At 44.9% G+C, this 15,567-nt stretch overlaps 2 protein-coding genes across 3 annotated transcripts in view; one reads left to right on the forward strand and one right to left on the reverse strand.

Moving 5' to 3' along the window:
* Positions 1-348: 348 nt before the first annotated feature.
* Positions 349-2,189, forward strand: LOC120046515 (male-enhanced antigen 1-like). The gene is made up of 4 exons (XM_038991817.1): positions 349-451; positions 785-1,106; positions 1,250-1,346; positions 1,509-2,189. The coding sequence occupies exons 2-4, from the start codon at positions 813-815 to the stop codon at positions 1,670-1,672; spliced, it is 555 nt and encodes a 184-aa protein (XP_038847745.1). The 5' UTR covers positions 349-451; positions 785-812; the 3' UTR covers positions 1,673-2,189.
* Positions 2,190-3,041: 852 nt separating this feature from the next.
* Positions 3,042-15,567, reverse strand: part of LOC120046514 (serine/threonine-protein phosphatase 2A 56 kDa regulatory subunit delta isoform-like) — a 50,854-nt gene continuing 38,328 nt past the window's right edge. Inside the window, exons 5-17 of one of the 2 annotated variants that reach the window (XM_038991815.1) lie at positions 14,010-14,120; positions 13,797-13,889; positions 10,956-11,086; positions 10,548-10,607; positions 10,334-10,442; positions 10,160-10,213; positions 9,872-10,042; positions 9,477-9,604; positions 9,051-9,152; positions 8,800-8,872; positions 7,396-7,434; positions 7,153-7,269; positions 3,042-6,719 (exon numbers count right to left, since the gene is read on the reverse strand). In XM_038991815.1, the coding sequence (XP_038847743.1) occupies positions 6,582-6,719; positions 7,153-7,269; positions 7,396-7,434; positions 8,800-8,872; positions 9,051-9,152; positions 9,477-9,604; positions 9,872-10,042; positions 10,160-10,213; positions 10,334-10,442; positions 10,548-10,607; positions 10,956-11,086; positions 13,797-13,889; positions 14,010-14,120 (1,326 nt within the window). In that variant the 3' untranslated portion in view covers positions 3,042-6,581. Of the gene's footprint in view, positions 6,720-7,128; positions 7,270-7,395; positions 7,435-8,799; positions 8,873-9,050; positions 9,153-9,476; positions 9,605-9,871; positions 10,043-10,159; positions 10,214-10,333; positions 10,443-10,547; positions 10,608-10,955; positions 11,087-13,796; positions 13,890-14,009; positions 14,121-15,567 lie in introns of both variants that reach the window. The other variant, XM_038991814.1, reaches the window with a different exon arrangement.

A 15,567-nucleotide genomic window follows, 5' to 3' on the forward strand; every position in this document is an offset into this window, starting at 1 on the left:
GATGCATATGTGTATTCCCAGTCACATGAAATCCATAGATTAGGGCCGAATGAATTTATTTCAATTGACTGATATTCCTCATATGAACTGTAACTCAGTAAAGTCTTTGAAATTGTTGCATTTTGTGTTAATATTTTTGTTCGGTATAGTTACATTTGTAACAAAAAGGGCATAACAAAAAATCAACATCGAAGACAGTTCATTGAAAATTGTCTTCTCTAATGGGGACGTCTATTGGAATTGTCTTTCTGGGCTCGGCGTCAGTTAAACTGCAGTACCGCCAGTCTCCTATGGGTACATGGGATGGCGTACTTCCCAACCGGAACCCTGGCCTCAAAACGTGATGACTTCAAATCCGCCTCAATTTCCGTTTCATTGACATACGGGAACAGGAACCACAACAGTAGCTGGCTGGTGGCCCAAAACATTGAGAAAAATCTATCTTTCAAAGGTTAGTGAAATGGGGGTTTATAATAATCTCACCTGCATATGGTGTGTCCCTCATGGGGCAGTCTGTCTGTCATCCTATATGAGCTAGCTAGCCGGTTAGCTACTGACGTCTAATAAAAGCTATCGTCTTTAGCTTGGAGTCTAGCTAAATCAGTCTTATTTAGCTATTCGATAACAGCAGGTAGATGGAGATGGATTGGCAGAACTTAGATTAGCATCTGTATCCATGCTCGTGCATGATTCCCTTCGAGTCAATAGCCTCAGTTCCGGATTTAGTACTGTATATCACTGCTGTGCAGTGTCACAATAACACTCTCTACCCCACCACATCCAGGGCTTGTGCCTGAGTCCGACCTCCGTGGATGGAAGTGGAGATTGCGTTCGAGATGGGTCCTGAGAGAATCTTACCGAACTCTGAGGAGGAGCTAGGTCAGGAGCGGCCGTCGGACGCTGGAGTGCCTGAGGTGGGCGGGGAGTGGAGTGGAGAGGACGAGGGCGGTGTGGGAGAAGAGGATGATAATGGAGGTTACTATTACCAGCCACTAAACCAGGACCCTGATGGACTAAATGCTGCACCAGGGGACCATCCTGGGGATCATCCTGAGGATATGCCCCCAGTAGCAGAGCAACTGCAAGAAGTCCAGGAGAGAATAGAGGTATCGAACCCTATATTCTGAATATGATCCGTTTAGTTTTTCAATCAGTGTCATGTGTTCATCATCTCTATAAAGACAAGTCAGTGAAATGTTAGCTGTCATGTTGCTTGTCAAGACATTTATCAAACTTGATTTCTCCACAGTCGATGGGCTTGCATCTTCCCCAGCCCCCTCCCCCAGACAGTGATGAGGACCCAGAAGGAGCACACCGCAGCGCAGCCTCCATCCCCATGGATGAAGGTGAGGACGCAGCCTTGCTTAGTTCATCCATAGTACCCCTACATACAGGGGTCAGGGGGATACTCATACTTAGGATTGACCATAGCTCTTAGAATCATGAAGTTTAAATTAAATGCTCTCTGAATGTAGTGCCTTGTACTGATGTCCATTCCTCTCCTTCAGACCACGTGGAGCTGGTGAAGAGGACCATGGCAGCAGTGGCCCTGCCCTCTCTGGCCATCCCGGCCTGGGCTCAGGAGATCTCAGACGACCAGTGGAAGGACATGGTCCAGCAGACGCTCCAGACTCGCCAAAGCTCAGAAGGCCTGAGGCTAGAGCGCAAATAAGACTCAATTGCCTCCTTCCATCAGTCTGTCTTTAACTCTGCATTTCACCAACACACTTACTACCCCAGGGGAGTCTGCGCTGACGTCCTCTCTGAGCAGGTCTTAGGTGTCTCAATTCTCAAGAGATTGTGAACTCCTCTACGTCCAATTCTTATTAGATGATATCTTTGATGAATATTTGTTTTTCAAAGGAGGCTCGTGGTACCTACTACACCTAACCTGCTGCTTAAGGTCATTTGTAGGGTTTAATGTGAAGGAGTTTGAATGAGTATAGTATATTTTGTCTCAGATCAGGCAAACTCTTACTGTTTCTGCTCTGGAAGAACTTGAATCAGTGTACTGGACTACATATGAGGCTCAATGACAGATAAAGCACTATTATTCCCCCCCCCAAAAAAAATCTTCCTGAGACATTCCAGTGTACAGTCATACCACCCTTTCCAACACCAGATCGCCTTTGTTTGTTTTTGTGAATACCATATTATAATACTATTAAATCAGTCTTTGTTGAATGTAATATATGCACTGTCCAGTTTATTAGGTACACCACCCTGTTCATGAAAATTGATCGTTTCTACAGACAGTGAGTCATGTGGCTGTGGCTTGCTATATAAAGCAGGCAGACAGTTAAATGTTATAATGGGCTAAGCGACTTAGAGCGTGGTATATTTGTCAGTTCCAGTATCTCAGAAACTGCTGCCCTCATGGGCTTTTCACGCATAAGTGTTTAGGGCTTACTGAGAATGGAGCGACAAACAAGAACATCCAGTCAGCGACAGTCCTGTGTGCGAAAACATCTCGGAACACACAACTCTTTGATCCTTGTCACAGATGGGCTATTGCAGCAGATGACCGCACCGGGTTCCACTCATATCTGCTAAAAACAAGAAGTGGCTCTAGTGGGCATGCGATCACCATCACTGGACAGTTAGTGATTGGAAGAATATTGCCTGCTCCGACGAAACCTGGTTCCTGTTGCCTCATGCTAATGGCAGTCAGGATTTGGCGTAAGCATGAGGCCATGGACCTATCCTGCCTGGTGTCAATGGTAAAGGCTGGTGGCGGTGGTGTGCCGCCGTCCAATCTGCAGCAACTGCATGATGCTATAGCGTTAGCATGGACCAACATCCCTGTGGTACGTTTCCAACTCAGAATCCACCCCCAGAATAATTCAGGCTGTTCTAGAGAGAAACGGGGCGCCGACCCGGTACAAGATGGGTGTACATAATAAACTGGCCGGTGAGTATATGGGCATAACAAATTAACAATGGAAATTTCCCACTCTTTCTTGTACCATGAATTCCTCATAGGGTCATTAGCTAGTTCAATCAATGATGGATATTGTTTGTGAGGATAACAGATTCCCAAACTCAATGGATGTCCACTATTTTTGACTTTATTTTGTTCTGTACATTCATGAACATCTGTACAAAATATGACTTTCATACTATGTAATGCTCTACCTAATTAAAGTACAACATATGTACATATGACCTGGAAAGCAGCTTAAGATTAGTGTCAGACCTGGGCAGGAGGGGGGGGGAAGGAGGGAGTGGTGTGGAGAGAGACCCTATGTTTAAAAAGTCCTCTTCAGTTTGTGTGTGGCTGCTGGACAAACTGAGCCGTTTCATGTCAACACCCAGCCATGGCATTGTAGTGCCCTGGTACAATGCTACCTATCTCTTGTAGTCTGGAATGTCTCAACAGCTACTTTTTGGAAGCATGGCCAATAGGAATGCATGTGCCTTGCTCAGTCATGTGAGAGAACAGTAATACATTATTTCTATTAAGAATGAATATTTAAAACTATATTGCGACTTATTGATATACTGCTTATAAATACAAATGTCTCATGCACAGGTAACATTTTCAAACCTCACCAGAAGACAATTTAGAGCATAGGTCTTCGGTGTAGACAAGACATGGCAAATCCAATCTGAGCTGATGAGATTTTTGTTCCACCGAGGGAGAATGTAGAGGTTATCGCTACTGTGATTACAAAAAAAGTATATTTTTATGCGTAAGGATAAACATGTTAGGAATCCAACTCAAGATTATATAAAAAGCAGCTCCAAATAGCTTGGATTTAGACTGCTCTAACATTAGTACTGTAAGGTCATGTTGAGGGAGGGAACTCTTTGGCAGCCAGCCTCTAACTAAGCATGTGTGAGATGACGACTCAATTTGCCCAGCAGCCTTAGGAGTGAGTAATCCCCCACTGTTGGGAGTGATTGACAGACAACTCAATAGACGAGACCATACGACAAAGAAATGACCTCACGCAGCAAGTAGAAGAAGACAAACCAGAAACAAAAGGAGGGAGGAGGAGTAAGGGGGGGTGAGTGGTAAAGCGATAAGTGGGATAAACCTACAGGACAAGGGGGTGGTAGGGGTGCAACCCTAAGCAATATACATTACAATATACAGTACACATTTGCAACAGTAACTGCAGCCTTTCCTTTTTCCCCATATGTGCTAGTAAAGCAATTATAATTGTTTTGATCTGTAGATAGTCCTATGAGGAGGATTGTTTTGCGCACTTCCATACACCATTCAAGTGCACGAGATCGTTTCAACTAAAAATATTGCTTAGGCTAGGAAAGAGACCTATTGAATCAAGCCGGTTTAGAGGAGAAAGGGGAATAGGATATTTTGTAGAGATTCCCTACACTTGAACCGAAATAACACTTTCCTTTCCGCAATGAGGCTACCTCAACAGAGGTGCATTTTCATCAATAAGAAACATAAATCCACAAACACATAAGATAGAAAGGCCAGAAGATGGCTACAGAGGAATAACTAGAGGCAGAGGGGATGTTACCCGTTGGGACAGAAACATTAATAAACACAATATAATTATGAAGGAAGGAATGGATAACAATCATGACAGTCAGAGTCTGGACAGAGCAGAGTGAGAAGGTTATCTGTAAGAAAACTGAGAAGAGGATGGACGGACACTACAGCAGCTTATGGTTGCCTTTCCTAAAGACCAACAACTTGAGGACAACATTACCCTGACATCCTATCTTATTGTGTTACTTTTGATTTTAGCCTACTTCGTAAACATTTTCTTCTTCTTGAACTGCACTGTTTGTTAAGGGCTTGTAAGTAAGCATTTCACGGTAAATTCTACACTTGTTGTATTCGGCGCATGTGGCAAATAAAGCTTGATTTGACTTAACCAAATTATTTTCTGAGGTTTCTTTTTGACACAGCGACACGATTTGTTTTTGAGCTACACCTCCAGTTATAAAAATACAATACACATTTCTCAACGGGAGCTCTATTACAAGTTTAGACATTTGTTCAAAACTTATTCTCTTGTATGGACAATAGCTAATATATCCTTGTTTTGTATCTTCAAGTGCATTATAGTGGACCGGCCGGCTAGGAATTAACATATGAAAAGCCATATCAGTTCTGTGAACAAGTCTCAAAAACCGACCAAAACAAAAAACACTTCTTAGAGCAAGAAGATGATTGTGATTGGTTTCTCATTGATTCTGACATATGCCGAGGGCCAGCCCTAGCCCTTCGGCGGAAACTAGGCGAGATTTTGTTAGGGGGGCGGGGGGGTGCACCTTGCGGGCAAAACAATAGTATAACTCATTTCACTCTTTTTGCCATGGGGAAGAGAGAAATGTGCAATTTTACAGCTAATTTCCTGCAATTCTACACATTTTGCCATGTTAATATGATATCTATAGTTAGGGGGGCCCCCTGGAGGTCAGGCCCCCTAGGCAAGTGCCCTTCATGCCTGGTCTGTAATTTGGCCATGATTACTACAAGTTTAGATAGCTGGGTAGACTAACTTACAATTCTAAAACATGTTAGCGGACATGGGCTAATTGAGTGACTGTCAGTGACTGACATAAGCGGAAAACGGCTGATGCACAACCAAATATCCCAATTGCACCTTGTGTATTCTACTATTCTAACACTCAACAGTAAATTAGAGCCCCGGACTGACTGCCCTGCATACACCAATTATCTAGGCTTACAATCAAGCTTACGACTAATCAACAGGGAGAATGTAATTCAACAGGATGCTGTAAGGCCATGATTTAATGACGCAAAGAGGTGACTTCATGAAGCTACAACTACAGTACTAAAGAGTGAGAAAAACTGGTTCATGGAAGAGACTGAGATACAGTAATTACATTAAGATAAAGGCAGCCATCTTGATTCCTAGTCCTCTCATGTCATTGCTTTGCCTTGTAAGCTTTGTGTCCCAGACTTCGCTTCCCCAAAATGTACTATGCTGCCTGGACATGAACTGAGAGCTAGGTATATATATATTTTTTTTTTAACAGAGCAGAACCAGTACTTCATCCAGACATCCAGCTAGACTAGAGCATGGCCCTATTACCCACCAAACCAATCAGATAACCCACACCCCCTCACTCCAGACAAGCTAGCGGGACCACCACTCACTCGACTGCCCTCTATAGGTAATGCTTTGGTCGTTCCCTTTCAGCACAGCAGATCACAGTAAGAGGGCAACCAAAACCAATCAGAAAGGAAACAGAAACAAAACAAAGAAACATGCGTCACGGATGCTTACACTTAATACTACTGTTGTATAATGGTTGTCCTCGTGCAACCTAACAAATCGGCCCACTGTAGTCAAGTATACGTGAGTATTTGGAAGTTGGAACAATTTGTACGTCTGTGTGTAGATCTGTATGTTCCTATGTGTGCGTATAGGCGTGTGTGTTGTCGTCTAACTCTGATGGCCCTGGTTTTCTGCAGATGGGGCTCTCCGGCAGAGATGGAAGGGTGGAGGGGGAGGAGAAGCGGAGGCGAAGAGGGGGCTGTCAGGTGTACAGTAGGCGACTGTTTGGACGAGAGACGGACAGCAGGTGGGGTTGTGGGGGAGTTAGGCATGGAGGGTGCCACTGCTCCCTGGTCAGAGGGCCTCCTCGTTGGCCGTCAGGTACTCCTCTGCTCGCTTGTGTTGCTCCAGGGCTTTTATAGTGTACACGTCCTGCGGCAGCTCCGACTTCCGCCGCATCAACACCTTGTCTTTCTTGATGTCCTTCATCCCCTGAGGAAGAATATACGTAGAGCAAAGTGAGACTGTTAGTTCGAGGCCATATCCAACACAGCAATGAAACTTCTCAAACGGACAGACGGGGTCTGGTGAATTCTGAAACTGACATGAGTTGAAGAATTCGTTTACAACTTTAAAAACGTAGAAAGACAAAAAGAAAAGAACATGTGAAACAAAAGTGTTGATTTTTCTTGATTCATTGATTGGCTGGTAGGTGTATTAATACTAGGCTGGGACAACAGCCTGCAGGGTGTACTGTATGTGGCTACGGGGGGTGTGAGTACATACCTGTGATTCAACAAATATAGGCCTTGACGATTCATTGATTAGTAAGTAGGTGTGTTAGTAAGTTACTAGGCTGGGAAAAAAGCCTGCAGGTGGGCGTATGTAGAGAGTGGTGTACCTCGACGTGTGCTGGTAGTTGTACCTGTGTGGCCTCTGTCTCGACAGTCTTCTTCAGCAGCTGAATGTCCTCAGCAGTGGGCGTCTCCGTCTCCATGGAGTACAAGGGCACCCCTCCCGGACTCTCATTGTACATCATGTACTGGAAAATTACAGATAGAAACAAATGAGTTGGATCTGGTCTGGATACCGACTCTGAAACACACCCACGAATGTACCAAGATCAACGTCAGACAGCCCATTGAATTCAGTAAGAAAAGAAGCAGACCTCTTCTTGTGGGTGGAGACCAGGTCGGAGTTTGGTAACCTGCAGATAAAGCATAGGTTAAAAGACAGATATTTCCTCTCCCACAGTCAGACACTAGGCAGGTTTCCATTGACCCAGGTTTAATTGACAAACGCAATGTCGCAACAAACAAAGAAACATTGCGACGTGTAATGCAAACAGCAGCTATCGGAGAAATGTTCTATCCGTTTTTGTCATTTGTCAAACTTTCCTTATTGCGACAAATGATGGAAAGTCTTTTGCAAATAAATGATGATTGCTGAATCATTTTTGAAGGGACGCAGGGTCAGCACGTGACTATAAAGCTCCACTCCACATTTATTTTCCTAAATGCCTACTGCTTTCTAAATCTATATTTCAACTCTAAAAATGATGTTTCTATGCAGGACAACGATTGTCTTGACTTTCAAGAATGCCCGAATTGCTTTGCCTTGCTTTTCTGGTTGGCAGGATGCAAGTTTCACCATTTAATTATATCAGATCTACAGTAGTGGAAGTCTCACCATGCCACGGACCGATGCCATACGCTGGCACATTCGAATTATTAGAATAGGGCAAATATTAGTCAATTCTTGCATTCTTACCATGCTGGCTTTTGCGGGCTACGTGACATGAAACAGATAGGTGGGAGGGCATACAGGCTGTTGCAAATTTATTAATTGCCTAAATGGATTATAGAAACACTTCAACCATCATTTTGTATTTGAAAATCGGGGTTTTTGCTGATTTTGTTGTTGTTGTGGGGGTGGGGGTGACGTCATTATATCCAGCAGTTTTTAATAAACAACATCTATTTTCTATGCGAACGTTCGAAAATGTTAATGGAAACATAGCTACCGACACACACACACACATATCTAGGATACATTCACTAAAGCACAATTCCTCTTAATTAAATATTCAGCTCTTTGTTCCTGAGCCCTTGGAGCTGGGAATCAGTCACGAGAGATGATCAATGGTGATAATTAGATGTGTCTGGAACAAAAGGACTTTATAAAGTCAAATTAATTCGAGCATAACCCTGTTTAAAACCCCCCCCCCAAAAAACTCCTCCACCTCTTACTGTACAGACAATTTCACACACAACCATAGCAACATAATTACTGAGGACCGGAGTTTTTTCTCCCTTTCAGTTGCCCCTGGCGACAATGATATTATGGAATGTATTTGGAGAATAATGAGACAGGAAGCGTGTTGCTAGGGACCATTCATTTGATACTACATACAACACACTATTATGCAGTGTCCATCTACAAATGTCTAATGTGGAAATAAATAGCATAGTCTCGTTTCCTGAGCCTACTCCCTGGAACAGTGTGATGTGAATGGTCCATAATGCATGGGGATGGGGTTGTGTTGTTTTTGGCATCCTGCAGTAGGGATCACCTGAGGGTTATGCTTGGCCAGCTCCTCGATCTTGTGCCAGACCTCCTCACGCTCCTTCAGCTTGTACTTCTCTCTGAAAACACATCAGCAGCAAAAACAACTTTGAGTTGGAGCCAACCAGGAAATGAGCTGGCTTGGCATTTTACTGTGCTTTGAGGGAGAGGATCAATAGTTCTACATGGGGAAAAAAAGAGAAGTCGCTGATTTAATAGAGGACCATGCAGATCTCTGAGCATGCCCAGTGGACTCACTTCTGTTTCTCAGCCTTGTACTGCTGGGTGCAGTCATCAAACAGCTTCTGGTTCATCTCCATGAAGAGCTTCAGGGCGTTGTAGATCAGCCCATGGATCGTCCTAGACATAGGAATGGCATTTAGCACAATGCAATATGTGCAGGTTAACATACACTGAATCATTGAAATGCATCTTTCAGCGAGTGCTGGACATACATTTTTTTCTGGATTATATTCAAAAGGATCAAGTATCCCATTTTTTAGGGGGAGAAAAATTATTTCTGCACAAAGGGCATTATCTGTTCGTCCATTACAACAATGAATTGATTTCTTCTCTCAAAATGCGAACCCAGCTATGACAAATAGTTGCCAGGCTTGTTTTGGAGGCACATCAGTTTAGCAGGAGCATTGATCTTTTAAATTGACTTGGATGCAGGGGTCATACTTGTTCCAGTGGCTCTTGGAGTTCTTGTAGAGAGCAGGGAACATGATGGGGAGGATCTTGGCGGCATTGTCACTGATCAGACTCATGATGTACTCGTTGTTCCAGTAGTACAGCGCCCTCTCTGCCACCTTGAGCACCCAAAAAAGGAGGCCATCAGAAAATACGCCCCTTGTAATCTACCAAGGCAGTCTTCTTCCATTGTGGGTACGGTATAGTTCCTGTTTCTTGTTCACGACAGAATATCGCACATGATTCTAAGACAAATTACTTTCAAATTGGCATGATGTTATTTTTTCCTTCCTGAAGGCAATGCCATATTCTGTTATGTTTGGGCCAGTGAAGCTGAATGAGTAAACACAGCAGTGTGAGTGAGCATGAGGCAGGTCGTAGTGTACCTGGAAGTGTGGACTGGAAACACACTTGGCCAGCTGTCTGAACAGCGGCTCCATGACCTTGACGAACTCAGACGGCTCGATGACGTCCAGGATCTCCTCCAGCTCGTTGAGGAACATCACCTCTTTGGGACTGTGGGTCTTCGGCCAGAACTTCAGCAAGCCCATGATCACCTGGGGGGGGTCAAATCATTTACACAACATTAACATTCACTCTGTATATAAAACCATATATTACCCAGCTATGAACCTTTGGCTGACAATTCCCATTTGAAGACGTGCCAAACTCACTGGTTCAGTTAGACTGCTGTCCTTTTCCAAGAACTGCACGACGCAATACGCCAGCTGTGGAGAGAGATAGACGAGTTGTGCGAGTGAGAGCATTTCAGCAGGAGCTGATATAGGAGAGTCATGTCTGACCCTCACACTGTGTGAGGGAGGGGGCCTTTCAGAGCACTATGGTACCTGTGGGTGGTAGACGCTGAGTGACTTCACTTTGTGAAGCGGCAGCAGCACTCGAATCAAGAACATTTTGTGCTCCTCTTTCAATGGCAGGGCAAAGCCGTTGATTATGCTGGGGATAAGGGACAAGGGAAGACTTGTTTTAGATTCATCTTTTTTAATTTTTATTATTGTAAAAGAGATTGTGTGTTGACGGGATAGTACGCCGTGCACTCACCTTCCTAAGATTTCTAAGAGCTCGGCGATTCCATTGTGATGCTCGGTTTCATATATAAACCTGCAATATGAGAGCAGGCCAAGGTCAACTAAAATGGCACAGACAACAGATATACTGACACGTTTTCTACATACAACCTCAACATTTGACAACCTTGCAGGTCTTCTGTGTTGCAGTTACATGATCTATTCTCCACAAGGACTGACAGACTCTCTCAAACTCTGAATAGATTTCAATGGCGAGACAGACACATAGAAATAGAATAACTAAAAACAGGCATCCCACCCCCAAACAAGTCAACGTCCTGTGCCGGGTGGACCGCCAGCCACATGGAGTATACCTGTAATTCTATTTCTATGGACCGACATACCTGGGGTGGAAGGAGGTATAAAAATACATATCTCTCACCTGTAGAATATGTTGTTGATCTGTCTGCGGATGTAGGCCCGGAGACCCAGGAACTTGCCGTAGATCCTGTGGAGGATGGTCTTCAGGAAGTCCCGCTCCCTGGGGTCTTCACTGTCAAACAGCTCCAGTAGCTGTGGGGAGGAGGCATGATCAGGCATCTAATGTGTCAAACATCAATGCATAGATATTCGAGAAACTAGCACTGTATTCAATACAAAAATACAAAATGGGATGCTTGCAATTGTAGGAGTAAAAATACTTCAAAATCAGGCAAAGGTCGAAAATACTCCTCATCAGACAAAACACACACGACTGTCATTGACCAACACGCTGAAGTGTTCAAGACAACGTAGCACACAGTATCATGTGGTGCAGTGAAAACAAAATTAGATTGCTATGAGATGTCATAGTGGCTGGGTCTCCCCATAACATAATGCAAAGCAATGCGTGTTTGGAGCCCACGCCAGCACTCAAAGTGAGTAGGCTGACTAAAGTCCTTATTAATATTCATTCCCAGCAGCGGTGGATGGGAAGCATCATGTGGTCAGATGGAGAAGAGTGATCCCTGCTAATTCCCTCTCAGCTCTCTCTACTGTGTGGGAGGGAGACGGAAGCTGGCCAGGGTATGAGTAAACGCATACACAGACACATTGAAATTCTACACACACACACATCACTCGATGGCTACCACCCGGTTCCTCAACCCTGCACCTTTGAGGCTGCTGCCCTATATACATAGACATGGAATCACTGGTAACTTGGAACACTAGTCACTAGTCACACAGTAATAAATGGAACACTAGTCACTTTAATAAATGTTTACATACCGCTTTACTCATTTCATATGTGTATGCTGTATTATATTCTACTGTATTTTAGTCAATGCCACTCCGACATTGCTCGTCCTAATATTTATATATTTTTTTGTATCGTTGTGAATTATAAATACTACTGCACTGTTGGAGCTAGCCTTTCGCTACAAGCCTTTCGCTACACCCGCAATAACATCTGCTAAATATGTGTGACCACTAAAATGTGATTTGATTTCATACACACACGTAAACAGCATCATTGCCGACTGCCTGGGGGCTAGGATTTTACGCATATTGCCAAGTAGTGGCAGATTTAGACACTGATAAGTGCCTAAATTGGAACGCAGTGGCTGTACAGTAACATGCTAGAAATGACGTCAGAGCTCAGGCTCTGCGCGTCACAGCGCGGTGTGTGTTTTGACGGACAGCCGATCTGAACCTGAGCGCAGCACGCGACAAGTAGTTCCCACCCCTCCCGTTAAATTGGACAACTTCTGCAAATCTTTTGTTGTCGGAGTGAGGGAAATGCTGTAAATGAAGAGGACTCAATGGACTTTGAAAGATGAGACCTTGAGGATTACAATAAATACCCCTTTGATGTCATACAAGCAAGCCAAATACACATTTCCATATCATAAAACTCATGTCGTAACGTTTTCGACCACTATGCTCGACGTACAGTTTACAAGATGACATGGCGTCATACCCTGAGTAGTTCTGAACAGAACGAGCCCGTTTGTCTAAAATGTGCCGCAGAACACACACCTGAATGCACTCATGACTTTTGCTTCTATTCGCACCAAAATTACAATCTGTTTCTCTGAATTGTCTTTTGAAAGCCTAACACTAAGACCTAGTCATGTTGGCAATAGAACAAGCTTTTAAACAATGCCCACCTGACCCAGATTGGCATTTTTGGACGACGTAAATAACAGTAATTGTGTGATGGCGGGGATGCAGGGTTGTGTTCCAAACAAAACAATATGAGTGTACTTGCTTTAGTTGCTCAACGGCATAGCTAGGAGAGCCCAAAAAAGCACCTTATCGTTGGAGACTCGTCTTTAAGTCATAAAAGTGCATTGCAATTGCTTAGGAAATGTGCACAGTTTGGAGAGGTGCGTGGCCACTTGGAGACACCAGTTAGTCCTCTCACTCAAAGCCTTGTCATTATTTTGTCTTATGTTGCACCTACCAAACATTTCCTAGGAATAGTCTTATATTACTGAATGTATCCAGAGGTTTTTCAGATTTCGTTATCAACAAATGTGGCAAAAAGTGCAGTAAATGTAAAATGCACATTAAATCAACAGTGTAATGTCCTCAACTTTGGTCTAATAATTTCCCCATAATCTCCAAACTGTTCCCTTTCAATTGTTACCATGCATATGCATTTTTATTTTTAAAATTTTTATCCCCTTTTCTCCCCAATTTTCGTGGTATCCAATCGCTAGTAATTACTATCTTGTCTCATCGCTACAACTCCCGTACGGGCTCGGGAGAGACGAAGGTCGAAAGCCACGCGTCCTCCGAAGCACAACCCAACCAAGCCGCACTGCTTCTTAACACAGCGCGCCTCCAACCCGGAAGCCAGCCGCACCAATGTGTCGGAGGAAACACCGTGCACCTGGCCCCCTTGGTTAGCGCGCACTGCGCCCGGCCCGCCACAGGAGTCGCTGGAGCGCGATGAGACAAGGATATCCCTACCGGCCAAACCCTCCCTAACCCGGACGACGCTAGCCCAATTGTGCGTCGCCCCACGGACCTCCCGGTCGCGGCCGGCTGCGACAGAGCCTGGGCGCGAACCCAGAGACTCTGGTGGCGCAGCTAGCACTGCGATGCAGTGCCCTAGACCACTGCGCCACCCGGGAGGCCCCTCCATGCATATGCATTTCATATTTATTTTGTAAAAAACATTTCAATTTAGCTCCATCCATATAGGTCAAGTCCCACGAGTGTAAAGGGTTAGCTATTTCAACAGCTCAGCAGTTACAGGGAGCACCGTTTGTGTTGTACCCAGAGGGATACTTACAGACAGTACAAACTTTTGGTCAATGTATTTTTTGGCGACATTAGGCTGGAAATCAGGGGACTCCAGGAACCGTAAGAAGAATTCATACACCAGCTGGAGAGAAGAAGCAAAAGAGGATAAACATTGGTGTGATTTGAGGCTGACAATACTGCATGGAAATAACTTTTTTCTAGTCTTAAAATTCAAAATTCAAGAAAATAACAAAAACGTCACCTGTAGGTGTGGCCAAGCAGCCTCCAGTGTGGGCTCGTCCTCTTCTGGGTCAAACTCAGCCCCCGTGGGGTTGGACGATGGTGGTAGGGTCCTGAACAGGTTGATTGAAAACTGAACAAGGCAGAGGAGAGGTGTCAGTCAACATAGCAACAATCAACAACGCTAAAGCTATCATCCTATTGTTACATTTAGGAAAACACAGCACAATCCATCCGATAGTCTTATACCACACAAAAGGAATGACATTCATTAAATCAGAGCACAAATCAATTTGACAAACGGGTGGTGTTGAGAGAGGACTCAAGTGGGCCCTGGTAAAAGCCGTTTAGGTTAGCCCTGCTAACACTGCCACTGGGAGAGCTGCAGCTGAGCAGCATCCTTCTGCCAGCATCCCTGCAGCTAACATAAAGCAACGCTTGCCCAGCACCTAGTTCCTGTCTGGGCCTGAGGCTGCCACCGCACTCTGGCACTGAGGAAAGAGAGATGCTGGAAATAGCCAGCCTAGCTCCACAGCCGCACCTCAGCATCATTACAGAACACTCACCCCGGGAGAGAGAGGGAGAGACGACAGCAGCGAGATGAAAGGGAGAAGGTGGTGGATAATTGATCATCCCCCAGCGCACACTTATTACTCGTTGAGCACAGCGCAAAAATGTGTCACAAGCGGAGAGGGAGAGAGTGCCTCAGAGGTAGACAGGGCTCTAACTTCTCTAGCTCCACAATGAGATAGGGTGAAGGCCAGGCAGCAGGCTGTTAGCCAGCCTGGACAACCTAAAATTGCCCTCCATGGAAGCCTGTGTTTCAGACATAAGGAAGTGGGTGGCGGCAAATGTTTTACTTTTAAATTGGGAGAAAACAGAGAGGCTAGTTCTAGGTCCCAAGAAACAAAGAGATATCGTGTTGGATCTGACAATTCATCTTGATGGTTGTACAGTCGTCTCAAACGAAACCGTGAAGGACCTGCCGTACATACCTACACATACGCTACGGTCACAAGACGCAGGCCTCATTGTCCCTAGAATTTCTAAGCAAACAGCTGGAGGCAGGGCTTTCTCCTATAGAGCTCAATTTTTATGGAATGGTCTGCCTATCCATGTGAGAGGTGCAGACTCGGTCTCGACCTTTAAGTCTTTATTGAAGACTCATCTCTTCAGTAGGTCCTATGATTGAGTGTAGTCTGGCCCAGGGTTGTGAAGTGAAGGTTGTTGTTGTGAAGGGTTGTGAAGGTGAACGGAAAGGCACTGGAGCGACGAACCGCCCTTGCCGTCTCTGCCTGGCCGGATCCCCTCTCTCCCCTGGGATACGCTGCCTCTAATCCTATTACGGGGGATGAGTCACTGGCTTACTGGTGCTCTTCCATGCCGTTCCTAGGAGGGGTGCATCACTTGAGTGGGTGAGTCACTGACGTGATCATCCTGTCCGGGTTGGAGGGGGGCTCGGGTTCGTGCCGTAGGGGAGATCATTGTGGGCTATACTCGGTCTTGTCTCTTGGTAGTAAGTGGTTTGAAGATATCCCTCTAGTGGTGTGGGGGCTGTGCTTTGGCAAAGTGGGTGGGCT

This window comes from Salvelinus namaycush, chromosome 4, assembly GCF_016432855.1.
Source record: "Salvelinus namaycush isolate Seneca chromosome 4, SaNama_1.0, whole genome shotgun sequence".
NCBI lineage: Eukaryota > Metazoa > Chordata > Actinopteri > Salmoniformes > Salmonidae > Salvelinus > Salvelinus namaycush.

Coding starts and splice junctions, on each gene's coding strand:
- LOC120046515 (XM_038991817.1), top strand. CDS start 813: ATGGAAGTGGAGATTGCGTTCGAGATGGGTCCTGAGAGAATCTTACCG. Junction 1,107..1,249: donor AAGTCCAGGAGAGAATAGAG/GTATCGAACCCT, acceptor ATTTCTCCACAG/TCGATGGGCTTGCATCTTCC. Junction 1,347..1,508: donor CTCCATCCCCATGGATGAAG/GTGAGGACGCAG, acceptor CCTCTCCTTCAG/ACCACGTGGAGCTGGTGAAG.